The 26,294-nt window shown below is 44.6% G+C and overlaps 2 protein-coding genes across 4 annotated transcripts; both read right to left on the bottom strand.

The window, feature by feature from the left end:
• Window positions 1–533: 533 nt before the first annotated feature.
• On the bottom strand, window positions 534–12,254 carry LOC118399473 (palmitoyltransferase ZDHHC18-B-like). Of its 3 annotated transcripts, none has more exons than XM_035795581.2 (8): window positions 10,965–12,191; window positions 9,417–9,577; window positions 3,971–4,120; window positions 3,515–3,652; window positions 2,743–2,794; window positions 2,421–2,523; window positions 1,413–1,525; window positions 534–757 (listed from the first exon to the last, which is right to left on the bottom strand). In XM_035795581.2, exons 1-8 carry the CDS (start codon window positions 11,189–11,191, stop codon window positions 538–540), a joined length of 1,164 nt encoding a protein of 387 aa, XP_035651474.1. In that variant the 5' UTR covers window positions 11,192–12,191; the 3' UTR covers window positions 534–537. The 3 variants fall into 3 exon arrangements, with proteins under 3 accessions (XP_035651474.1, XP_035651475.1, XP_035651476.1); XM_035795583.2 differs by lacking the exon at window positions 534–757 and adding an exon at window positions 817–1,238 and having other exon boundaries at window positions 10,965–12,254; XM_035795582.2 differs by lacking the exon at window positions 3,515–3,652 and having other exon boundaries at window positions 10,965–12,182.
• Window positions 12,255–12,920: 666 nt separating this feature from the next.
• LOC118399472 (uncharacterized) lies at window positions 12,921–25,600 on the bottom strand. Its single transcript, XM_035795580.1, has 17 exons — window positions 25,520–25,600; window positions 22,255–22,365; window positions 21,852–22,013; window positions 20,806–20,895; window positions 20,474–20,613; window positions 20,049–20,172; window positions 19,702–19,812; window positions 19,348–19,480; window positions 19,148–19,209; window positions 18,941–19,013; window positions 17,937–18,048; window positions 17,680–17,716; window positions 15,933–17,474; window positions 14,002–15,796; window positions 13,666–13,851; window positions 13,371–13,530; window positions 12,921–13,241 (listed from the first exon to the last, which is right to left on the bottom strand). Exons 1-17 carry the CDS (start codon window positions 25,544–25,546, stop codon window positions 12,983–12,985), a joined length of 5,124 nt encoding a protein of 1,707 aa, XP_035651473.1. The 5' UTR covers window positions 25,547–25,600; the 3' UTR covers window positions 12,921–12,982.
• Window positions 25,601–26,294: the final 694 nt, after the last annotated feature.

Raw genomic sequence — 26,294 nt, 5'->3', positions numbered from 1 at the left:
GTCTGTACCAGATCCTGACCAACAGTAATACAGTACACTGGTCTGTACCAGATCCTGACCAACAGTAATACAGTACACTGGTCTGTACCGGATCCTGACCAACAGTAATACAGTACACTGGTCTGTACCGGATCCTGACCAACAGTAATACAGTACACTGGTCTGTACCGGATCCTGACCAACAGTAATACAGTACACTGGTCTGTACCGGATCCTGACCAACAGTAATACAGTACACTGGTCTGTACTGGATCCTGACCAACAGTAATACAGTACACTGGTCTGTACTGGATCCTGACCAACAGTAATACAGTACACTGGTCTGTACTGGATCCTGACCAACAGTAATACAGTACACTGGTCTGTACTGGATCCTGACCAACAGTAATACAGTACACTGGTCTGTACTGGATCATGACCAACAGTAATACAGTACACTGGTCTGTACTGGATCATGACCAACAGTAATACAGTACACTGGTCTGAGGCTGTCATGAGAGGGTGACCCCATACACAACAGCCAGTCAGGAAACAGTGTTAGAACAGGCAACTAAACTGAGGTCTGCCAGTCAGGCTGAGGGGGGTTGCAGGTAGAGGGGAGGGGGGAACTTGCAAGGCACGGGAGGGGGGCAGCTGGGACGGCGTGGGCCCTCCTACCACTTTATTCTCCTTAGCAGCCGGCATGGGCAGCACCATCTCCATGGAAACTGTCTGCGATGACTGCTCCACTGGTACGAAGCCTCGCCTGTCAATCAAACTGACACGGAACAACATGGAGGAAACAGGTTAGACAACGGTTAAGCTTCAGGGTTAAATGCTGACCACACCGCTCGCGGAAGCGTAACAAAATAAATGTACACACACGTTATTCAATCATTGAACCCACACTGCTCGCAAGCATCTGCGTAGTCAGGCGCTAAACTAGAACTTGGTTCTATTTGTGGGAGAGATTAATAGAAACGAACTCGGTTTACCCCTTTATCTGTGGATTAATTGTCAGAGTAGAGGACCTTGTGCATTTCATGTAAAATAACAACCCAATGTTTATATCCCAGGACAAATTAGCTATCAACAGCAAGCTAGCTAAATTGACATAAATGTTTAATGCTGTACAACCTGTCCCCAAATGAATATAGTTGGTTTAAGGTTTTTGATATTTTGTGTCCAGATCGTATCTGGTGTTGGTGGACAAAAATCAACATGCGGTCTGGTCAGCATGTTAGGGTGAATTCAGTTTCCTGTTCAGTCAATTCAAGGAGTAGATCAAAATTGAATTCATGAATTGGAGAAAAATCCTTAGAACACAATGGAGCATATTTCATTCAGAACGTAAAAATAATAAATAAATCACATCCTAAATGGACTGACTCAAACCTTATCAAAGATCCCTGATAAACAAGGCTGAGTCTCACCTGGGAGGCATGGGCCCACAGAGTACAGAGCAGCAGTTAGTCAGGATGTTGTTATAGCTGTAGGGGTTACCGGTGTCCTCCGCCTCACTCTTCCCCGACCACGAGCCTTTGATCTGGGAACAAAAGAGACAAGATTGACCATCAGTTCTCATCCTAGACCAGTTTTAGCTCATTTGTTAGGGACCAGGCACAACAAACACATCACCACATGTACAGTTGAAGTCAGAAATTTACAAACACTTAGGTTGGAGTCATTAAAACTAGTTTTTCAACCACTCCACAAATGTCTTGTTAACAAACTATAGTTTTAGCAAGTCAGTTAGGACATCTACTTTGTGCTTGACAGGTCATTTTTCCAACAATTGTTTACAGAGATTATTTCACTGTATCACAATTCCAGTGGGTCAGAAGGTCACATACACTAAGTTGACTGGGCCTTTAAACAGCTTGGAAAATTCCAGAATATGATGTCATGGCTTTAGAAGCTTATGAGAGGCTAATTAACATAATTTGAGTCAATTGGAGGTGTACCTGTGGATGTATTTCAAGGCCAACCTTCAAACTCAGTGCTTGCTTGCATGTGTGTGTATACATTTTCCACCCTATAAGGTTGGAATAATGTTGTGACTGAAAATTATGATAATGGTCTTTTAGTGAAATTTTTGCCTGTTTTGGTGGGATGGAGTTTGCCTTTCATGGTGACATCACCATGCAGTAAATGAATTAATAGACCAATAAGAAAGAGTTCCAAACCTCTGTCAATACAATCCCATATTCAGTTTTCCTCTCCACTCAGACAGTCCAAGCAAAATTCTTGCTTGAGAACATGCCCTTTACTGAGAAGCTATTTGTTTCTTTTTTACAATTTTAATTGAAAACAATCACAGTAAGATACGTAATTGTTACCCAGAAATGTGATATTGAGATTAAAACAGCTGCATTGGACATTAAAGTGTATTACACATATCCCAGAGGTGACAAAGACATCACACATTGTTATTTACTCACATCTTCATTTGTGGTCAGGTTAGAAGCAACCAGGTAGGTATGGAAGCCTGAGAGGCCCAATATGGACCAAACTGAAAAGAAGCAAATCACCAGCTCCACAGCAGTGCAGGAAGAAAAGTCAAAGAAAACATTTATGGTTTGAGTATCTAAATATCATCATAGACATCAGCTGGACAAAGAGACTCATTCTTATTCTGCAATACAGCCAAGAACCTGATGAGAATGACAGTTTAGGTGCCCTAACACCACACTACTCGAGGCAGGGAGTGGTATTATGAGGGGATCAGGTAGGTTATCCTAGACACACTTGGTAAAAGGATATCTGGCTGGACTCTCCTGAAGAGCAAAAATAAGGCCTCTCCCCCCTTGTGCCCCTGAGGACAGAAAACCATGACAGGATAATATCAGGATCCACTCAGCAGTTTCGTACAACATCACAAGCAAGGGCAGTGCGAGGCGCGTAGACTACGTACCCAGTGCGAGGCGCGTAGACTACGTACCCAGTGCGAGGCGCGTAGACTACGTACCCAGTGCGAGGCGCGTAGACTACGTACCCAGTGCGAGGCGCGTAGACTGCGTACCCAGTGCGAGGCGCGTAGACTGCGTACCCAGTGCGAGACGCGTAGACTACGTACCCAGTGCGAGGCGCGTAGACTACGTACCCAGTGCGAGGCGCGTAGACTACGTACCCAGTGCGAGGCGCGTAGACTGCGTACCCAGTGCGAGACGCGTAGACTGCGTACCCAGTGCGAGACGCGTAGACTGCGTACCCAGTGCGAGACGCGTAGACTGCGTACCCAGTGCGAGACGCGTAGACTGCGTACCCAGTGCGAGACGCGTAGACTGCGTACCCAGTGCGAGACGCGTAGACTGCGTACCCAGTGCGAGACGCGTAGACTGCGTACCCAGTGCGAGACGCGTAGACTACGTACCCAGTGCGAGACGCGTAGACTACGTACTCAGTGCGAGACGCGTAGACTACGTACTCAGTGCGAGACGCGTAGACTACGTACTCAGTGCGAGACGCGTAGACTACGTACTCAGTGCGAGACGCGTAGACTACGTACTCAGTGCGAGATGTGTAGACTACGTACTCAGTGCGAGATGTGTGGCGACGCAGCCGAAGATGAAGGCTGTCAGGAAGGACAGAGAGATGATGAAGGTGTAGAAGAAACGATAGTTCCTCTTCCCAACACAATTCCCCACCCAGGGACAATGGTGGTCGAATCGCTCTGGAGGAGAGGACGCGAGACGGGGGAAGAAAATGAACAAATATCTACAAAGGACATCTCATTGACATTGAGGCCAAGCTCTCAAGCCCCTTTCAAATGGAAAATGAATTTGTAGAAAAGTCCAAACATTTTAAGAGGCCCTGCTTTCAGAGTTGACCATCATTTTTATGGAGAACACTAATAAATCCTCTTTATAAGACCAGCAGACTGTTCAACAAAACAATCTCCGTAACAGGCTGTGTACTGTAGTGTAAATAATTCAGTCTAATAAATGTCAGTGTTCTGTGCTGAACGCCCCCCTCGGTCTCCGGTCCTTACCCACACAGTTGTCACAGAGGGAGCAGTGGGAGGTGCGCGGTGGCCGGAACATCTTGCAGGTGAAACAGTACTTGAGCTTCACTACCTGCTGGTTGATTACCACCTCCTGGGTGCGGGGAGGGGGTCGGTAGGTGGAAGAGCCAGAGTTATCTGAGGAGAAAGACAGATCAAGAGACATAGTACACAAGGTGTGTATATTAGTGTGTATTACTATCATTGTGGGTACTGTAAATCCCCAAAAGTCCCCACAAGGATAGTAAAACAAGGAACATTGTCCTATTTTAGAATTAGGGGTTAGGTAAAATAAGATGTTTAATAGAAATACATTTTAGGTCCCCACAGGGATAGTAAAACCTATGCTGTGTGTGTGTGTGTGTGTGTGTGTGTGTGTCCATGCTGTGATTCAGGCAGTGGCGTTAGGCCTAATTGCTGGCAGAGTGGTGTCCATTAAGGTGGAATCAAAGGGGTGGCAGTCAATCAACTCAGGCTCTTAAAAAATAAATATACTTAAAATATATTTTTACAAAACATTAGAAAACATGATTAAATAGACAGTATAAAAAACATTTGCACTAAGAAAAAAATAATTCACATCCTTCCGATCAATGACATGATGCAGATTGTACTGTATGAGGTTCCAACTGTCTACTAAGGAGAATAAAGTGGCGGAAACACTGTATGAACGTGTGATGCCTGCCAAGCAGACCCATAGGCTGCGTTTATACAGGCAGTCCAATTCTGATATTTTTATTCCACCAATTGGTCTTTTTGCCAATAAATTTGGCAAAATATCAGAATTGGGCTGCCTGTGTAAATGCAGCCATAGTAGCAGAAGGTTTCAGATGAGAGGCAATTTGATGTATTAATAGACTGAGCTCATGCCATGGCGTGATCGAGCCAGTCACAGTAAAGTGTAAGGTACTCTCAAGAGAATAACTTTGCGTCACAATGACAGCTGAATATTAGGCAGCTAGTCAGAACTAAGTATGATACTCTTGATAAGAACTTTATGGATGTATTCATCTGGTTTAGGAAGATAGGCCTAAACAGCAGATATGTAAAACATTAGACTTAAACCATGTTGCAGAAAGTATGACACATTTTTTAAATAATTTTGGCTACTCTGAGCTGTGTGTCGCGTGTATTCATGGACGCCAAGGGAAGCCAGCCTTCCCCATAAAAATGGGGCGTCTGTGCGTTTCATCATTTTCATTCAATTTGCAAGTGGCCAGGCTGAATCTATATCTCAATGGAGAAAACAGAGCAAGGAAAACAGCACCCCTCTGTCTCAGTAGCCCGTGTGTAGCCCATGCATATGTCTGGTCAAAAGGAGTATAACTTTATGTTGCCGTCCATAGCATTGAATTCAACAGCAAAGAAAGCCAGCTAGCGTTTGGCTTCAATTGATAAAAATGGAAGCCAAACGCACAACTCTGAATGGTCTAGGTGCAACAACAACAAAAAAACAAGTCTAAAGGAGGCCAGTTTGGATTTGGCAAATCACACCAAAGCAAAACGTCACCGTTAGCGGTGTCCTGCAGTAGCTATAGCGGTGTCCTGCAGTAGCTATAGCGGTGTCCTGCAGTAGCTAGCTAGGAGCAAACCTTTAGGGGGCATGATGAATCAGCAGCAAGCCTTATAGATCATTTTGTTCAACTTGTCAACGCATTTGCAGACTTCTATACTGCCACAGCTAAACACCTTGGGACAAGCACCATATTTACAGGTATGTCAAACACCATACAGAATGACATTCAGAACGTCGCAGATGTAATACAAAGTGAAACTGACAATGAGATCAGTTCAGCACCCTTCATAGCAGTCCAGGTGGATGACACCACAGACATGTCCTGACAATGTCAATCATAGCATGCTTTGTCAATGATAAGAGTGTTTGTTATATGCGAGAGACTGCTGGGATTTTCTGATGTGAGCGCAGAGAGAAACGCAGAGGTGATCAACGCTGTTGTACTGGAAATTCAACCGAGCAGCCGAACTCAGACTTACGACAGGGCAAGCTGCATGAGTGGGCAGTGAGGTGGGGTTCAGGAACTCGTGACATCCCACTTTCAATATGCCATGTTCATTCATTGTTATGCCCACAAACTAAACTTACGTTTTAGCACAGGAGACAAGCTATAGTCACGACGCAAAGTTTTTTTTTAACATCCATTGACAGTTTAAAACACACACCCCCCCCCGTCATGCAAACCGCAGCAATGCTTACTGAGGTTGTCAATACCAGTCAGGTACTGAAGGCTGTTTCACTCCTTGGAACTTCAAAAGTAGAGACGTGCACGCTGTGCACGAAGGCCAGAGATCATTGGATATCGTTTATGATCGGATCATTACTGAGCCCGGCTAGGATAAAGATTTGATCGCCCAGAGAAATGCACTGAAACAGAAACTGAAGGAGTTCATTTTTTTTTTTTAAAGGACACTGTTTGTGGCCATTTTTGGACTCACAGAATCGCCGTTTCAGGCCCTGCAGAGCAAATCTCTTGACTGAAGACATTATTGTGTACTGGTTGATAGTACAGTGTATGCCATCAGAAGTGATGACATCTCAAGGGACATATGACAACACTGTCCAGACTGTTAGAATGGAAGATGAAAGACACCGCCGTGGCTGGGATGACTATGAGCATGGACTCAACCACCGGGACAACGCTGACAATGACCCAGTCTCCCTGGACAGATACAGACGACTGCACTTGAAATTCTCTATGGAATCATACTACACATGACCCAGAGGTTTGCTGACATGAAGAGCCTCGACTTCTTCTGTGTTATTGATCATGGGTCATTTCCTGAGTACTCCAAGCAACAGGGGTTTCCTGACAGAGTACTCAGACATTGTTCCAGACCCTTTCTCTGACAACCAGAGGTTGAAAAATGAGCTGCAGGTAGTCCATTGCTGATGCCTCCTTCCACATACCACCAGGTGAGCTGCTGCAATCACTTGTGAAAAATGAACTGAGCACCACTTTACCGGAGGTATAGAAGCACCTGAAACAGATGCTCGCCATCCATGTTACAAATACATCAGCTGAAAGGTCATTTTCCTGTCTGAAAGGGAATCTAACCTACCTACGGTAGCTGTGGACGAGAGAGACTCACATTTGGCAAAAAAGCCAATGGAAACATGTGCTGCATGAAGGTAAGTCCAGCAGAATACCGTATGAAAACGGATTTGACCATTTTGTCAGCATGAAAGCGAGGAGGGTGGCAATTCCTTTACAGGTAGGGTGAGTCAACATGTTCACTCACAGATTGATCAGATGGAATAGTTTGTGTTTTTAAAAATTGCCATTGTATTAGACTAGGCATTTACCTTGTGTTGTTGAAAATGTTTCAATGGTTTCTGTTTTCATCTTTGCCATAAGGTGAACAATGTCTATATGCTTACAATTTGTGTACCATGCTATTCATTGTTTTTGCTCGGTTTCTTTCATATTTGCTGCGAGACGTTAATACTTAACTATTTATCTAGTCTGGACTATGGGCATATATTCTGGTTTATTCCAAGTTGCATATATTATTGTGATGAGTCAATGTGAATGTGCTCGTTGAGATGCGACCTCCGCCAGAGAGGCGCTATCCACCTGGTGGTGCTCTCCGTGGTCCTGAATCAATAGTTAGACTGCTAAGTCTGTTTTAATGCACATCTTGGGGTTCCCACAGGTTAACATGACTATTCCCGGGGGGGTTATTTATCTCTATAGTTGGTTCGAATCAAGGCTCTATCACATCCAGCTGTGATTGGGAGTCCCATAGGGCTGGCAACAATTGGACCTGCGTCGTCCAGGTAGTCATTGTATATAGGATTTTTTTCTTAACTGACTTGCCTAGTTAAATAAAGGTTACACACACGTCGACCAAAAGGTTATGTTGGTATGTCCCCAATACCAGTCAAACATAATCAAAACCTATTTCACATAATTGCTGTGCTGTTCTCGCTGTTCAGTCATTTCATTCTCAACCAGGATTTCTATGGCACGCCGTTTGGGTCATTGCGTGTCAAAAAAGATACGTCAAATAACACTATTTGACATATCAAACAACACAACAATCCAATTCAGTAGCTATAGTTAGCTAGTCCACAGTGGTGGCCTTTGCGGTTAGCCTTCAAAATAAAAGTATGGCATAATTCTACTATTTGTATGCACTTGCATCAGTCTATTACATACTCTTATTTTGAAGGCAAACAGCAAATTCCACTATTGTGCCTAAACCTTATTGTGGCTAGCTACACAACACATAACCCAGTCCGGTTGAGCCTCCCTAGCCAGATTAAGCTAACTGGCTGCTTTGGGCAACAGGGTTAAGTAGATGGCTAGCTATTTATTTTCCTGAACTGAAGTTCAATTTCAATAGGCGAACAACAATACTTACAGGGATTCCTAAATCATTGCTAAGAATAATGAAAATGACTGCAGTTTCTACTGTTTTCAGGCTGGTTGTATTGGTGCTAACTAGGTACCAAGCTAAAACTAGCTACCAAGCTAAAGCTAGCTACCCCAGAAGTTGCGGTCGAACAAATGATGCTTTATTACCAACGCGGTATTGTAAACATATCGTTCGTGGCCGGTGTTTGCAGACTTTTTGTACAGCTTTGGCAGTGCTACTGTATATTTATTTTACACGCAAAGACCCAAATGGCGTTCCATATTATGTCATGAAGCTAATAGCAGTGACGCTATTACTGTGTAACTCCGGTAGGGCAAAATCGTAAAGATAGCACACATTGTAGTGTGTACCGATGCTCGACCAGTCGGCGAAAGCCAACATCACCCACGACAGAGAACGGTTGGTTGTCAAGGGCAATGAATTCCATTATCTTGTCCGTTAATGGATTTCGGCTTTAAGTTGTCTCGCTAAAATTTTCTTTCTCTAACAAATGACTGCTGGACTTGTTGAATGCTCGATCCACACAGCAGACATTGTGGGTGGGCTAGGTTAGGAATGCTGTGTAGCGCAACATTTTACGTTGTGTTGTTATTTTTAACATCTGCCGATACTGATTGGCATTTTTAGCTAATGTCGTCCGATACCGATTGGCATTTTTATCTAATATCGTTCGAGGCAATTAGCCTAGGGGGCTGACCACACACCGCAACAAGCAGTCATTAACAGTTCAAAGACCTCCCGCCATGCTCTGTCAGAGGGGGACTGTGTGTGGTTCTCTCAAGGGAGGAAGCCTGTAATTATGGAGGTTCAACCATTTGCCGGCTGAATAATGCATGGCGTCGAACAAAAAACAGGAAACTAACGTACATGTTGCTGCTACAGTGTCTCAAAACCAGTGCAAAAACAAACAGCCCAGAATATAGAACAGGAAAACAAACACTGTCACTTGGGCAGTGTAGGTGAATAAGTGCACAAAGCTGTAAAAGTTAGTGGGAAAGTAAGCATGTTCTTTCAAGTGTGTACTAGTTGCCCTTACCGATCTGCTTCTCAATGTACGCGGCCTCGTCCGGCGTGGCCCGGGGCAGGATGCCAGGGTCAGTGAAGCTGGTCTGCAGGAGAGAGATGACAGCGAACACAAACAGAACTCCTCCAATCGCTGGGATGAACACAGTCAGGTGCTTCACCAGGAAGGGACAGCTGTGATGACAGGACAAAAAGAAGAAAATAAGAACCTAGTCAGCAACAATTGAAGTGGACTACCTTATGTTAAAACTAAGGTTGTGTTTACACAGGCATCCCAATTCTGATCTTTTGCCCAATTACTGGCAAAAAAAGCTGATCTGATCAAGACTAAATAGGCCCCTTTGTGTTTGCAAACTTTCCCGCACGGGGTGATGTGCACACAATTTGGTTGCAGAAACCCCTCCCTGCTAATATGTTAACCACTAGTTACGTATACTGCTAATTACAGATAATATGTGAGCTCAAATGGTGAGCTTAAGTATTGTTTTGTTTTTACAATGTATTCCGAACATTACTGAGCATTATCGGCACAAGATCAGGAGTGCTTCTCCAGAAGAATCACATTCAGCAATACTTAAGAGTTGCTATTCACAATATCCCAACCATAGGGGAAAACACAGGGCATTCAGACAGCCAACATGAATAAAAACTATTTACATGTTGATTATGAGTGCATTTCACACACACAACTTTTCAATTAGAAAATTGGATTATAAGTACTGTATGAATGTTCTGCTTAATATAAGTGTGTCATCGTTGCCACTCAACTGCATTACACTTCAAAAACACGTCAACCAGTAAAATAGCTCTTTGGCTGGCTTCGATGCCAGCCTGTCTATGAGAGTTAGCATTCTAGCTAACAACTGATGCATCTAAAATAGGTATTTTGCAACGAACACAACCAAATATAATCATAGGGACTGTTCAAGCAATAATCAAAGCATTGTAAGCGAATGAGAATGTCAAAATATATATATTTTTAAAGAGCTTATTTCAGTGGCTGATTATTACATGCTGATTGATGGGCGACTACCCGTGCGCGACGTTTGAGTGGGTACTGAAAATAAATATCAGAATTGGACTGCTTGTGTAACCGCAGTGTAGCCTGCCTTCGTTAAAATATATATTTTTCCCTTTCACCCGGAAACTAAAAGGGGTCAAGATTGAGTGCAGAAACAAACAGGACACCGATTAACCACATGAAGGACTAGTTCTCATTTTCAACATGAGGAACTGAAAATGCTGTCAAACCAGACTGACACACAAATAGTACAATAGAGTTTCTCAACCACCCAGAGGGGATCTGGTTTTAGACAACTCACTTTTTAATCACCACTGTAGCATAGTCTCAGGAGATGCAACGCGTTTCAGCAAGACACTTGCAGGAAGATGTAATGACTTCCTGGTATTAAAACTATTATTCTATTCCAGAATCTGCTGTGTTGTGTTAAAGTGCCAGACAACCAAACTTACCTGAAACCTGTGCCATTGTTTTCTTGGATATGGCAAACATTATTTTGTGTCAAAGAAATGCACAAAAAAAAAGAGAACTTGTACTTACTCAAATACAAAGAAAAGTACGGTGGTGACCAGAATGAGGCCGAGGGTGAGTGGCAGGACACCGCTTTGTTGAGCCACGATGAGCCGTCCATCGCAGTAGAAGCGATTCTTTCCGGGGAAAACTTCCCATTTTCTCCGTGCCTTTTCCTCCTCTTCTACAGCTGCGGGTCGCGGGGTCGGAGTCGGAAGTGACAGCGGTTCGATTTGTTGGTATTCGCAATTGTTCATGATTTTCGAAAAAACGGACTACTTTATTTCTCCCAGTCTTGGGTCCGGAGCAGATGAGTAGTCGCCGATACCTAGTTAGCAAGCTAGATGCCTAAAGTAGTTAACAGCCTAGCGCGTTGCCAGGAACATTAACTACAAACATGTTACAGCGCGGGGAAATTAGTGGAGCATGTCGTCATTGACTCAACACCACCACCAAGCGTATCCACTATCCAGTGTATGAAAATAATGTCCCCAAAATAGTCATTGAATAGAACTGGACTTTTAAATGATCCCTCCGATCTAGCTAATTACCAGCTGTGTGTGACCCATTTCATCAGCAGACCGCTAAGCTGGTTAACGAGCCCAACACGGATGAGCAGACGAGTGGATAGTAGAGTACATATCACAGCAGGTCTATTGGTACCATACCAGGGGTCTGATACGGACAGTTTTATCCTATATGAGCCCACCAACTCCTACACTTCCAGACAGAAAGTAACGTCACATTTCCCGGTGGTGATGTTGACAGATGAGGGAGTTTTCGTAGCTACGAATCGACGCTAACTAACCGACTGCAGACAGTCTTAAACATACACGTTTATCGAAATATTGTTTGTTTTGGTCTTGTGCAGTCTATTAAATTCAGGAAAGCGTGCAGGTCAGGTGTACTTATATCGTATGGTCCAGCCCTATGGAGTGAGAATTTACTCCGCCCAAAAGATAAACCCTTTTTAATATGGAGGTTTATGATAGTGTCGAATTACTTGAGGCTTATTTGATCTTTAAAACATTTCGTAATGTTCAGACGGTTAATTGTTCAGGCTGTTAATTGTTCTGATATAAGTGGATGTACGTGGCATTCCAGCATCGTTGAGAAAAACGACTCCGGTCGGGTGCGTTGGTACATTGAGGTTATCTACTCGTTTGAGTGTCAGAGCAGAATAACTGATGGATTTACCAACGCGCAACACCCTTTGAATACAACAGGTGTCCGCAAAAGTTGGTTAAAAAAACGGTATGAAATTGTTGCTAGCAGCACAGTTGGTCACTAACGATCAAGTTGGTATGAACACAGCCCTAAACAGCTCTGCTGGGGCTGGTAAAATTGTCAGAGTGAGGGGTGCTCTCGTTTGTGTCTCGAAGTAGCTTGCAAGCTCGAGTGCGCACTATGGCACTCCAGATGTAATTTATGAACACAACCTCTTACTACTTGTGCCTGTTGTTCACACGGGTATGTGCCCTCTGAGGCGCTGGCCAACTGGTGGTAATGATAGCGGAGGACGCGCACACATTGTCTATGGGCTAAAGTGGTCCCACCTGACCTCACTCGCCTTTACTAATTGATGACCTGTATTTCCATTGTTAGAGCGGTCACTGGGCTATCTTGTCAATATAATAGATAACCTTTGGTTATGATTGCTATGAAATGTTTACAGGGTTCATGATTTGCTGGCAAGGAATGAAGTCAATATTTTCGCTTACACCCTTTTCTTTTTATGGTCTATGCTTATGTAACAGAATTACTTTACGTCTGTCCCCCTCGCCCACACCCGGGCGCGAACAGAATTACTTTACGTCCGTCCCCCTCGCCCACACCCGGGCGCGAACCAGGGACACTCTGCACACAACGGACACATGAGGAAACCTTTAGTGGGTTACTTACCAGTATGTGAAAACCAAAATGTGAAAATCAGGTAGTCTACTTTGAATGATCATATTAAAACCATGAACAAGTGACCAAATAATGTCATCGCAAAATTATTTTTTATTAAGCCTAGATATTTAGAAAACGATGTTTCTGCAGTTCCATTAGTTGAATGTTGTTCCTCTGGGGCTGGTGTGGTTGCTGGATGACATGAAGTCTGGAGAATCACTCTGGAGGAGCTGACACACCAAATTCTCAGTGATCTCAGAGGCTACTAGGGATGTGTTTGAACTGGCTGCAGAGGTGCTTGGCGGCTCGCTGAAGAGATTGTTGTTGCTTTTGGCTGGACACGCCAGCTGACCTACCACCCCACTGCTTCTACTAGTGGTCCGGGAAATGCCCAAGTCCATGGAGCTGACCACCCTTTTTTTAGAGAATAAGGGAATAAAAATACAGAACTTTATTAGTCCATCCTGCAAAGGATATTCAAAAATGTATCTGAAACCATCAGCCCTTCAGTTGTCATTTCAGTTCCAACGTTTTTCTTCTTACCTCTTGGCAGCCTGAAGAGTACGGAGAGGTCGGATTCTCCTCCTGCTGTCCTCTTGGACAGGCTTATTATCCGTGTGGGTGGGGCGAGGAGGGGGCGTTGGCACCAGTGTGCTGGTATTCCTACCCAACTTCACAGCAGAAGCTCTGCTTTCCTTTGTATCTGTGGAAAGAAAAATACATCAGTATTTTATGAAATAATATACAGTAGCCTATGGCATCTTTTGCACCAAATTCAATCTAATATGAGGTGTTATGAATATCATACAGGAGCGATAAAGGTATTCAGGACTCCTACCTGAGACTGCGTCAACTGGAACCTGAAAAGCTCTATCCAAAGACAAGGAGCTAATGATGGATTTGCTCATCAATGGACACAGCATACTAATTAGCTCCTCCCGTTTCAGTTGGCTCCGTGGCGAGAGCTCGGAGGGAGGCTCAGTAGTGAATCTCCTCTGAACACTCTGTGGCCTACGTAGGTTCTCTGTAAGAGAAGAGATAATTATTTTATTTACAATTAGGAAACATTATATAGTATTAATAGCGAAGAGGGCTGAATTATTTGTTTATTTATGCATTTTATAATAAAAATAACAAGAATTAAAAAACAGAGAAATTCCTCTGTTGATCTTACCAGGATCCTTTCCTTGCTGGGGACTGGTAGAAGTAGACATTCCTTCTCCTAGTTCTGGGATGGACACCCGCTCACCCGTCAGCTTATGCACAAACTTTTCCACAGTGGTTTGTAGGAGGTTCACGGAGGACCTGGACATTCTAGCCTTGATCTTGATAGGCCGCTTCTGGTTAACATCACTGATTCTGATTGGACCACAGTTTGTGACCGTTGCCCCAGAGACATGAGGAGGATGGCCCCCCTCAGTCACACGTTTAAACATGGTGTCAGAGATAGTCGTGGACATGCAGTCAACTGCCCAGGCGCTGCATGCCTCATCGCCTGTTCCGTGACTCTTAAGTGTCTGCAGAATCTCCATGAAAGCACATTCTACCTCGAGGCAGCTCTCCGCCATCTTCTGCGCTAAGTGCTCTGTGGGCTTGTGAAATGATCCCCCTTTGGTGACAAAACTCCTCAGCTTGGTCACAACGATCTCCAGAACCTCCCTGTAAACATTGTGAATTTTTGACCCACACGAGGTGGCCTGCTGGCTGAGCTCTGGTTGGCTGACGGTCATGGCTCTGACAAAGTCCCGAAGGCTAGTCATCGAGCAGGTGGTCTTGCTGCTACCTGAGGCCTCTTTGAGCTTCTCAACCACATTGGAGCTGATGTCCATGGCCACAGCCGAAGCCGCAGCTCGGCTCCCCAGGTTGGTCATTGAGACGCTCTTAGCCCGGGTGCTTGACGACGACCATCTCTTCTTAGGCACGAAGCAAGACTCGGACCTCAGCAGATTGATGGACAGATGTCCGATGATATCGCTGATGGGTTCAACTGTAGCCTCCTGCAACTTCGTCTTGAAGCGGTCGTCAGTATGTAGGGCATATGTTTGGGTAGGTGCCACCTGTAGATCTCCAGTAGTGGCCATCTTGTGGTCAAGCTTCTCAAGCAGGACCTGGATGACATCACAGAGCAGCAAGCTTTCTTTGGCCTGTCTGCTGTGATCGTTAGCCTGACCCAGCCACCCATGGCGTCTATGGATGGTCTGCAGCACCCACCTGACTACTCTCAGGGCCTTCGGATCAACTGACTTCAGTGATTTCCGATCAGCCCTCTTGGGGATGTAAAGCACAGAGATCTCAGAGTTGTCCTGAGGAGAGTATTGTGACAGAAGAGCTGAGCGTGATCGCCTTCTTGGGGACAGTGGTTTCTGGCCACCCACGGACTCGTAAAGGTCATCGTCATGGTGCATCTTCTGCATGATAATGTTGATAATACTGTTGGCATAGGGCATTAGCTCCCTGTCTGACAGATCCCCTTCACTGAGCAGCAGTGGGTTTTGAGGCCTCGGGGTGCTGGCCTGGCCTCCTAGGAGCTTACCAGATGGGTCAGATGGGTGTTGGACATTGATCTCCTGATTGTGGCCACTGGACATGCAGCACAGAGACTCACTGCTGGGGCTAGACCCTGGAGTGGCAGAAGAACTGCTTGGTCTGCCCTCAGGGATGGAGGAACTGCTTGGTCTGCCCTCAGGGATGGAGGAACTGCTTGGCCTGACCTCAGGGATGGAGGAACTGCTTGGTCTGGCCTCGGGGATGGAGGAACTGCTTGGCCTGCCCTCAGGGATGGAGGAACTGCTTGGCCTGGCCTCAGGGATGGAGGAACTGCTTGTTCTGTCCACTGGAGTAGAGGTAAGACCTGGTCTAGATTCTGGGCTTGAGGCAATACACACCGTGGAGTCTGGGCTTGAGGTCATACTTGGCCTGTACTCTGAGAAGATGAACTTGTGGCCCTCCCCAGTCAGAACATCGATCACCTTGAATTGAATACACTTTATTTGATACACATGCATGCATCAGAACACATAAACCGAGCACTGATGGAACAAGTACAGTACATGTCGTCAATAGAATAAACTATGCATAAAAACAAGTGACTGTACAATACATTACCTTGTCTAGGATCTCATCAACCTGGTCCGAGGACAGGGCAGCGCTCTTCAACATGCTGGTCATGGGGAACATCGAAGGACCACCTTCATCATTGTCTGATGATGACTGAAATAGCTCAGGGCTTACGTGGCTGTGTTCACTTTTCTCAGCATGTGCATTCTCAACAGAATCCTTTGCATCCATAGTTTCATTCTTTGCACCAATATTCTCATCCCTGAGTTCTACCTTGCATTCTATTTTCTCATCTATCTTGGCCTCTCTAGCTGTTAGAATAAGCTCAAAGCATCTGTTGTTATTCTCCGATATGGTATTGTCTTGTTCATCTGGGTTCATCTCAGCATTGGCTTCTTCTTCCGTTTTCAAGTCAATGTCCAACCTTTTAGTCAGCTCGACCTCTGTCTCAAAACTAGCCTTTACCTTTGCCTCTTGGGTGTCCCTCTTGTTAATCTCAACTACTTCCTTAATTTTGGTATTTTCCGTTACATCTGCAATAGTCTCCACTTTCTGAACTTCATTCTTGGCAGTTGTACCTGCAATAATTGGCACCTCTGTAAATTCAGTCCTTGCCATCACATCTGCAAGAGTATCCTCTTCCTTAGCCTCCACCTTTTCCATCGTAGTGGCCACCTCCTTACTTGCAGTCTTGGGTATCACATCAGCAATAATCTCGACTTTCTTTATCTCCAGTTTAGCCATTGTATCTTCAATAGTCAGAAGTTCAGTCCTGGCTGTTGTGTCTGCAATAGTCGACACTTCTGTCTTTGCCACTCTATCTGCAACAGTCTCCACCTTCTTACCATTGCTCCCCACTCCCCCGACTCTCCTCTCACCACTACTCTCTCTTGATGCAGCCTCAGTACTCTTGGAGACACTCTCAGCCTTTTCCTCAGGACTCATGTTTCTCACCCTTCTTCCGTGCCCGTTGTTCCTCTCGGCCTCTAGTTTATCTACGGCTCCCCTTATCACCTGCTGAATAACGGCCTCGACCTTCACCAGCAGGTCGGTTCCTAAAGACCCCAGACTGGATCCAGAAGATTCCAAATGGGTTCCAGCAGATTCAAAACTGGTTCCTGAAGACCTCAAGCACAGAGGACTTGTCTCCAAAGGCGAGGATTGGTTTTCAGAAGGGCTTGGGCTACTGGAGGCAGCCAGGTCCACTGAGAGAGATGCCTCTCCCTCAGTTTCTCTCTCAGACTCTCGATCAGCCTCTTCAGGAAAGCTCACGGTCAATGTCCTCTGTCTGATGACACCGGTGGTAGGTTTGAATGGCATGATGGGAGGTGTAGGCGTAGGGCTGGACAGCCCTATCTGAGGGGAGGAGGACTGCAGGCTAGTGCTGAAGGAGGATGTCCGGTAGTAGTCCGAGGAGGAGGGGCTGCTGTAGGTGGGTACGTCGCTGCTGGGTATGTCACTGGAGCTGACGGAGCCTGTTAGGCGCTCATACTCGAAGGCCATGATGGCTGGGATGAGGATCCCGTTGACCTCCTCCACTACGGTCACCACCACACTGTGTATGATGGTGTGTAGGTCCTCAGTGGTGATCTATGTGGAGAGCATGGCATGAACAATCAATACACAAGACCCATTCAAACTTCGTTCATACTGGGCCCGGGCCACATTCAGACTGTATTTCCAGTAGACGTGAATGACAGTTATATTTGATATTGATACCTAGATGTTCTTATTTACTTGACTTAACAAGTGACTCATAATGCATGTGGCAGAATGAATATAAATCAAAACTCACAGTTCCTTTAAAATGCTCCTTCAGTAGCCTCTGTTCTCTGTGGTGGGAAACATACAAATTCACTGCAGCAACACTATACACAGCCTTTCCATTTATAGTGAACAAAAGAAATACAAAAAAAATGGACTGAACCACAGCTTTTACAGATAAAACTCACTGGACCATATATGTCAATTAATCAATTGCGGAATATCTATACAGCACATTCCATACATTTAAAAGCAAATATTTACAAATGTTTGAAAGTGCAGACTTACATTTCAGACAGTTGCTGGGTGATGGACTGAAGGGAGCCAGCTTGTCCAATCAGACTGCTACAGGTCACCAAGGTGGAGGAGACAGAGTCAACCAGCCCTGGTCCCTCAGCAACTACAAGACATGAACAAAACACTCTTTATACCATACACATAAAGTATAGAATGAGTTAGTTAAAAGTCACCTAAAAAATGATGATGGGTTTTCACTCTGTATTGAAGATACAGTTAAAATTCTGTTATAGAGGCCTGGGTGGCGCAGTGGTTAAGGGCGCTGTACTGCAGTGCCAGCTGTGCCACCAGAGACTCTGGGTTCGCGCCCAGGCTCTGTCATAACCGGCCGCGACCTGGAGGTCCGTGGGGCGACGCACAATTGGCCTAGTGTCGTCCGGGTTAGCGAGGGTTTGGCCGGTAGGGAAATCCTTGTCTCATCGCGCACCAGCGACTCCTGTGGCGGGCCGGGCACAGTGCGCGCTAACCAAGATCGCCAGGTGCACGGTGTTTCCTCTGACACATTGGTGCGGCTGGCTTCCGGGTTGGATGCGCGCTGTGTTAAGAAGCAGTGTGGCTTGGTTGGGTTGTGTATCGGAGGACGCATGACTTTCAACCTTCGTCTCTCCCGAGCCCGTACGGTAGTTGTAGCGATGAGACAAGATAGTAGCTACTAAACAATTGGATACCATGAAATTGGGGAGAAAAAGGGGTAAAAAATAAAATAAAAAATAATAAAACTGTCATGTTATAAACAAATGGCCCCCCAAGTTTTATCATTGGAATGTGATACAAAACGGGGCAATGGTGTGCTTTAGGACCATGTGGACGCCTCCGAGCGGTCGGGCAGGCTGTTTTGAGAGTTTATCCAACCGGATACAGAAAAGATGTCCACCCCACTTCGAAAAACCAAAGTTGCACCCCTGAATCTCAGTGTGGCGTTTCATAGTAATGCTGATTTAAAACAGGAAATCACCGGGAAGGGAAGATGAGAGGAATCCTAGCCTTCTACTTACAGAGGTTGTGGGCAGAGATGATGGACTTCTGATTCACTGCTTCGACCATGTTGTGACACAGAGCCGAGAGTTTCTATAAACACAAATACGACGTTTCATAAGTAAGATGTTAGCCACATACAAATGACAGCCTATTCACTACGTAGTGCCCTAGTTTGGATCAGAAATAAATCACCTCCACTACAAGTGATGAATTAAGATTCTTACTCTCGTTACGTCACATTTCTGTTCCACTGGAGAAGGTAAGGAGTGATGATCAGAGGGGTCGACTGAGGAGGGATAAAAACAAAGACTAAACATCAAAGCTTCTCTTACTGGCTAAATTCCTTTACAAAGAGCTTATGTATTGCCCCATACTTCAGGACTTGGCTGTCTGTTCAAAGCAAACATCAGTATGAAAGTCTCACATTGGTTGTTGTCAGGATTTGATACCGATATCAGGATGTTGTCCATGCTCTCTAGGTTGTCTTGTGAATCTGTCTTGGTTGGAGAATCTTTCTTCCTGCCTTTGAGACGTCTCTTCTGTTGTCTCTCCCGTTTCTAGGAGCAAGTGATCAAAACAATACCATTTTGAGTTGCGATCCATGTATTTTGTTTCTGTCGGGGGAGTCATTGATGCTTTTTGCCACAAAACACACGGGCTTCTCCCACTGCATGCTCTTAGACCAGGGCTGTCCTTTAAGCTGCACGTTCAACTAGTAAGTGTGGTGTGAGTACGACTAAAGAGAGTTGAAACACAATGTTAAAACCCAAAGCCATACCATTTTCTCTTTTTCCTGTTGGCTTGTGACCCAACGTTGCTCCAGCCTCATCTCCCTCTTCACCTCCTTGCTGACCTCCTGCAGCAACGCACGGCCCTTAGCATTCCACAACTAAGACCAAGGAGAGGGTTCTCAAGTCAGTGGCTGAATATGAATGTACCAAAAGTTATTTTTAATTTTCTGTTACAAAATACTACAGTATATCAGAACTTTATTTCACCTGTCCAGTGGAATATAGAGATGTATATTCACTTTTATGTATTGCTTTCATTACTGACACTGATTCCCCCACAGCCATTCTAGTTGGCCTCATAACAATAATCCTCATGTTTGATTTGATGTCTTACCAGTTCCGACCTGCAGGTGGGGCTGGAGCAGCAGTCTAGATCTACCATGTTGCCCGCCATAGCAATACTGGGCAGTCTAGCAAGATAACAGTCCTCCTCCAGCCCATACTTGGAAGGGAACTTTCTAAAGGGGTTTTTCACACATCAAAGCACCGGATAAGTAAGCGTTTTTCTCCATGTGCAGCCACATTCACCATAGCTCCCATAACAAATCAATGAAGACAACTTCCATGGGGCATTTTTTTCTTGCTAAGTTTTTGGTATTATAAGACACACATACAATACTTGTTTTGCACTTCATTTCTTCATCTTAATCATATTATTCTCATCAGGTACTATGCCGGCATCTTTCATGTCTTGTGTCTATACAGTAACAGTCCCTTAGTAGCCTGTCAGCCAACCTGTCTGTGTCCTCTCTGTCTCACCTGGCCCTGTTGGACTGCTGTCTCTTCCTAAAGAGGCTCCTTCCCCTGTGCAGTAACCACTCTGTGACATCAGATAGAGTCACGTGTTCAGGGATCTGACCCTGCTGCTGGAGGGTCAGGAACTTACGCACGGACTCTTTCTGGGATTACAGAGAAAAACATTTAAACATGTAACTTGCGCAACAGTTCTTCTAACACCGGGAAGGGTAGGATCATGTCACTGAAACTGCCGTCGATGACGACATGGCTAGAATGTGTCTCTTTCTTTCACTCTCTCTACCTTCTCCCTCTCAAAGCCCTGGTATCTGAAATCTGAACTCGCCCTGACTTACCTGTTCAGTCCTGAATCTCCGACCCCAGTCCAACTCCACATCCGCCAGGTGATCTCTATAGCGGTTCAACTCTTTGACTGAACAGATAATCTGAAGAATGGGAAATAAGGTGTCGAGACCATAGAATTAGACTACATACAGTACCAGTCAAAGGTTTGGACACACCTACTCATTCCAGGTTTTTTAAATATATTTTTTTACACATTGTAGAATAATAGTGAAGACATCAAAACTATGAAATAACACATATAGAATCATGTAGTAACCAAACATGTGTATTTGAGATTCTTCAAAGTAGCCTTGATGACAGCTTTGCACACTCTTGGCATTCTCTCAACCAGCTTCATGATGTAGTCACCTGGAATTGCAGCCCAAATAAATGCTTCACAGAGTTCAAGCCACAGACACATCTCAACATCAACTGTTCAGAGGAGACTGTGTGAATCAGACCTCCATGGTCAAATTGCTGCAAAGAAACCACTACTAAAGGACACCAATAAGATGAAGAGACTTTCTTGGGCCAAGAAACACCAGCAATGGACATTAGACCGGTGGAATTCAAAGCACACTTAACCAGCATGGCTACCACAGCATTCTGCAGCAATACCCCGTCTCATCTGGTTTGAATTCTAAGAGTGTGCAAAGCTGTCACCAAGGCAAAGGGTGGCTACTTTGAAAAATCAAAAATATATTTTGATTTGTGTAACGCTTATTTGGTTACTACGTGATTCCATAATGTGTTATTTCATAGTTTTGATGTCTTCACTATTATTCTACAATGTAGAAAAGTAGTACAAATAAAGAAAAACCCTTGAATGAGTAGGTGTGTCCAAACTTTTGACAGGTAGTGTACCTGGTAGAGACATGGATGGGTCTAAGGGTAAGGACTTCTATTTAGGATGACTTTATTTTTCCTGAGGGCTGGTATATTGTGGTGTCAGTACTATCCAAGTGCACCAAAACTCTTCCAATCACACCAAACATTATGATACAGTTCGTAAAAGGAATCAACAGGGCTCATTGTGAAAGGCTGAAAGCTCACTGACTTTCTCATCCTTGGTGATGAAGCCCAGGTTAAGGAGGCGTTGGTGGATGTCTTTGCGGTGCAGGTACTTCCTGAGGTTGGGGTCATGGAGACTGCTGTACCCAGAGCTCAACAGGTAGCCGTTGGGGTCCGTGAGGTCAAAGTCACTCTTCGGCTGGAACAACTGAAATGATGACATGACGAGTGATGCGTTTCTCTGATCTTTCTCCCATTCAAGTGGAATTGGAGCGATCTCTTCAATAGTAGGCTATTTCATGAGTCTAGGCATTGGTTGTAAAACATGCAGATACACAGGAAATGATGGCTTGAACCCTTTACAATTTTCAAGCTTATTTTAACAATAGATATAGTGCTGCTTACCCTGGTGCTTAGTGGTGCTAACAGTAGCGCTTAGTGCTGCTTACCCTCTCACAGAGCCGGGTTGTGTGGTAGACATTGGGCACCCCAGAAACAACAGGGATCTTTCCTCGGATGGGCAGGTCCAGAGGGTGAGGGTTGGTCTGCTTACCAGCACCCTGCAGTGGATACCAAACCACTCAATCAATAATGTAGCATATAGGATAAGAAGGCAGCTGACTGTAAAGACACTGTTTTTCTTTACTGGGGTTTCATTTGTACAGTAATACATCCAAAGTCAAACTACTTTTATTGATGAAACTAAACACACTGTATAAATGAAACTAAAGACACTGCACAAATGCCATGGTCTCATCTGAACTAATTAGAAATCAGAAAGTGACAACAAAAAAAGCAGTTGAATATTGAAGAAATAACTATAGCAGCTGAAATATAACCGTCTTTATAGAAAATAGCCTACATACCATATGTTCCATACTGATCAAATTCAAATTCTCATTCTGGTGAAGAAAACTGGATAATTTCCAGTGTCATTATTATATGAAATATAAAAATGTTAGGGTATAAAATGAACAGACAGTACAAGAATCGGAGTTGCAATTCTAGAACCCGCATCATCACCTGGTACGCCATAAACCCCAACTATGACGTCATAGTAGAACTGGCTGGGCTCTTTGGACACAGCAGCCGACCGTGCAGGCTGTCATATAAAAACCTTCCCACGGGCGCCTGCCGATAAAAACGGATCTACAAAGGACCTTGCATCATAAATAACTACTCGTTATTACTTTCACATCTGTCAGTCAGTCACAATTGACCCATGATACAGGTTTTGATCGCTCTTGAACACGGCCGTTCTGTTGTTGTGTGATCTGAGCGGCACTGCCACCAAATGATCGCTAGAGGGTGTTAAATGCTAAACAACTCGCTAGCTATTTCCCTAATGCATAATAATGTACTGGTTTTCACGTTGACAGCAGCGTGTACAATTACTACTCTCTTTAGCCGCGTTCACACTGCCCGTTAGCCCAGGGCTAAGCGCTTTTTATCCCGGGGCTAAGCGATTGTTCACACCCTAAAGTGGGGTTAGCACCAACCTTAGCCCAGGGCTAGCAGGGCCTGCACCAGTCCTTAATTTGTATCGGGGGGGGCTCTGAGGTACCCGGAACACATTGAGAAAACAAGTGTCAAACACAACGTGGCAGCGCAGTAAACAGTAAACAGCCAAGTAGCCTGCTGTCTATGGTGGTGAAACGGACAGCACTCTCCATGGTGCTGATTCATTCAAAGCGTATACCTACACTTGAGTATAGCTACGGGGCTTACAAGGCCGAATTTCTTATAGCCTCATTTTCTAGACATCAATGAACAGCAACATTTTTAGATGGCACTGCAGTCAGAACACCCGCCATATGCATATGCACACACAGTCAGCTGTGGGGTTTACAATAATTTCATATCATTTTCAAGACATCAATGCAGAACAAATATCACAATATCAGAATATAACTTCAAATAAAATGAATTACTGTGGACTACAGCAGAACACACATATGAGAATATATCTCTGGATAAGAGCGTCTGCTAAATGACTTAAATGTAAATGTAAATATCGTCCTCCCGACTAGGTGAAAATATGAAGCACATGTTCAGATTACCTTCACGGTACAGAACAAGTTTGTAAAGGAAAATAATTTTCCTACCTTAGTTTTCAGAACCTCCTACAATGACTCTCCCCATGTCATGTCCATTCAACTCCTGAAAGTCAATGTCTTGCTCAAAGCCAAGTCTGTTGTGAAGACTGGCTGTAGTGTCTATTTTTTTCATTTCGAGGGTTAACTGTAACCTCGGTGTCCTCTTTAGCCTTGTTTACTGGGCTTGTTGCCACCAAATGCACATTGGTTCGGGGCATGTTAAAAATCTGAGGGCTCTTTGATGTTTAAAAATGATTTTTTATTTACGTCTGAGGCAAAGGATGTTAATTTACTGTACAACTCACCCACTCTTTTGCTAGCTGAATCCCTCCTGTCGTTTCTAGACCCAAACTCCCTACCCCTTTGCATGTTGTACAGCCCAATTTATTTATTCTGCATGACAAACCAGGGGTTATACGTCTGCTGGTTCTTGAAATGCAAATTGCACCTGCTCCGAGCTCCCCGTCTCCCTCTCCCGCTGAGTCTGACTCACTAGTAGGTCTACTAGCTAGTGGAGGTGCCGGTGGTGATGCTGAACTGGCGGGATTAGCAACGCTGCTAGCTCAGGCATCACCATCAGGAACAGTTTGCCCCTCACTCCTCTCCCCCGGCACTGACAGTTCGATTGCCTTTTCTTATCCATTTTTTATTTGGCTTTGCCACGATTCAAATTCAGTAGGGAGACGACTGGCCTAGGCTACCTAACGTGATTACTTAGGAACCTCTTCAATAGCTGACCAACACTACCAAGACCTGTGTCAAGATCAGTTACTTACTCCATCGGCCTCCCCATAACCTCTTTGTACAAATAAGAGAGCAGGTCTGGAATCAGTGTGGCGGGATAGGATGATTACACCGATCACCGTGCTTTTACATGATGGTCTTTCTGGGGGGCGGGAGAAATAACGAGGTGGCAATGCTAATGATTTACAGTGCGAACAGGGAAACAATTCATTTATAATGCCGCGAGAGGTACCGGATGATATTCAGCTCCGTCCTGCTCCCAGAAACATGGGGCCAAAACAGGCTGTGAAACCTCAATAACACCGCCTGGAATGCTCACTGACCAATCACAAACGCTGCTGCACTGTCACTTACTGTACACATGCTTGTGCTGCCTGTATTAATGCGTTCCGCTAGTTATTTTGATAAGTACATGTAACCATTTAATCCTTCCATTTGAGGACAAAAAACAAAATACTTGCACCCTGCAAAAACATTGGTTGCTGTGCCTAACAAAAATGGTTGCTATGCAGCAAGCCAACGTCTTCTCACTTAGCCAACTGAAGCTACAAACTCTACAGCTGGAAGGGCAGAAAACGCCCAATTTTCGTCTGTTTTCATAGCTTTTTTATTTACAATTAATTGGCTATTTCCATGATTTCGACTGAATCAGAAAAGTTGATGTCTCGTTTGTGCACAGCATTCTCTGTAAAAGAGCAAGATCGAATTTCAAAAGTGAACGTTGTCTGCAAGGTCATTTTCCGCTAAGACAGAACTGCCAAAGGTGATGGAATTGCAATCTACTGTAGATATAGTCTGCAGAGTTCTGTCTACTATCCAGGTCTGTGCCCAAACAGTTCTACTACGAGCTTCTACTTTTAAAAATCCACCTTACCGGAAATAAGTGTCTCACTGTTGCCATTTGTTATAGACCCTCCTCAGCCCCCAGCTGTGCCCTGGACACCATATGTGAATGACTTGCCCCCCATTTATCTTCGGAGTTTGTATTGTTAGGTGACCTAAACTGGGATATGCTTAACACACAGGCCGTCCAACAATCTAAACTAGATGCCCTCAATTTCACCCAAATGATCATTGAACCTATCAGGTACAACCTCACATCCGTAAACACGGCACCGTCATAGATATCATTCTAACCAACTTGCCCTCCAAATACACCTCTGCTGTTTTCAACCAATATCTCAGAGATCTCTGCCTCATTTCCTGCTTCCGTAATGTGTCTGCGGTCAAACAACCACCCCTCATCACTGTCAAACTCTCCCTTAAAACACTTCAACCTTCACTTTAACCTCATTCCGTCAGGAGAGGATGTCTAGTTATTATTTAAAAGTGCTTTCCTCACCATCTTAAATAAGCATGCCCCATTCAAAAAATGTAGAACCAGGAACAGATATAGCCCCTGGATCACTCCAGACCTGACTGCCCTTGACCAGCACAAAAACATCCTGTGGCGTTCTGCATTAGCATCGAATAGCCCCCCTGATATGCAACTTTTCAGGGAAGTTAGGAACAAATATACACAGGCAGTTAGGAAAGCTAAGGCTAGCTTTTTCAAGCAAAAACTTGCATCCTGTAGCACAAACTCAAAAAAGTTCTGGGACACTGTAAAGTCCATGGAGAATAAGAGCACCTCCTCCCAGCTGCCCACT

Source organism: Oncorhynchus keta, chromosome 20 (assembly GCF_023373465.1).
Source record: "Oncorhynchus keta strain PuntledgeMale-10-30-2019 chromosome 20, Oket_V2, whole genome shotgun sequence".
Lineage (NCBI taxonomy): Eukaryota > Metazoa > Chordata > Actinopteri > Salmoniformes > Salmonidae > Oncorhynchus > Oncorhynchus keta.
This window is presented reverse-complemented; position numbering and strand designations above follow the sequence as displayed.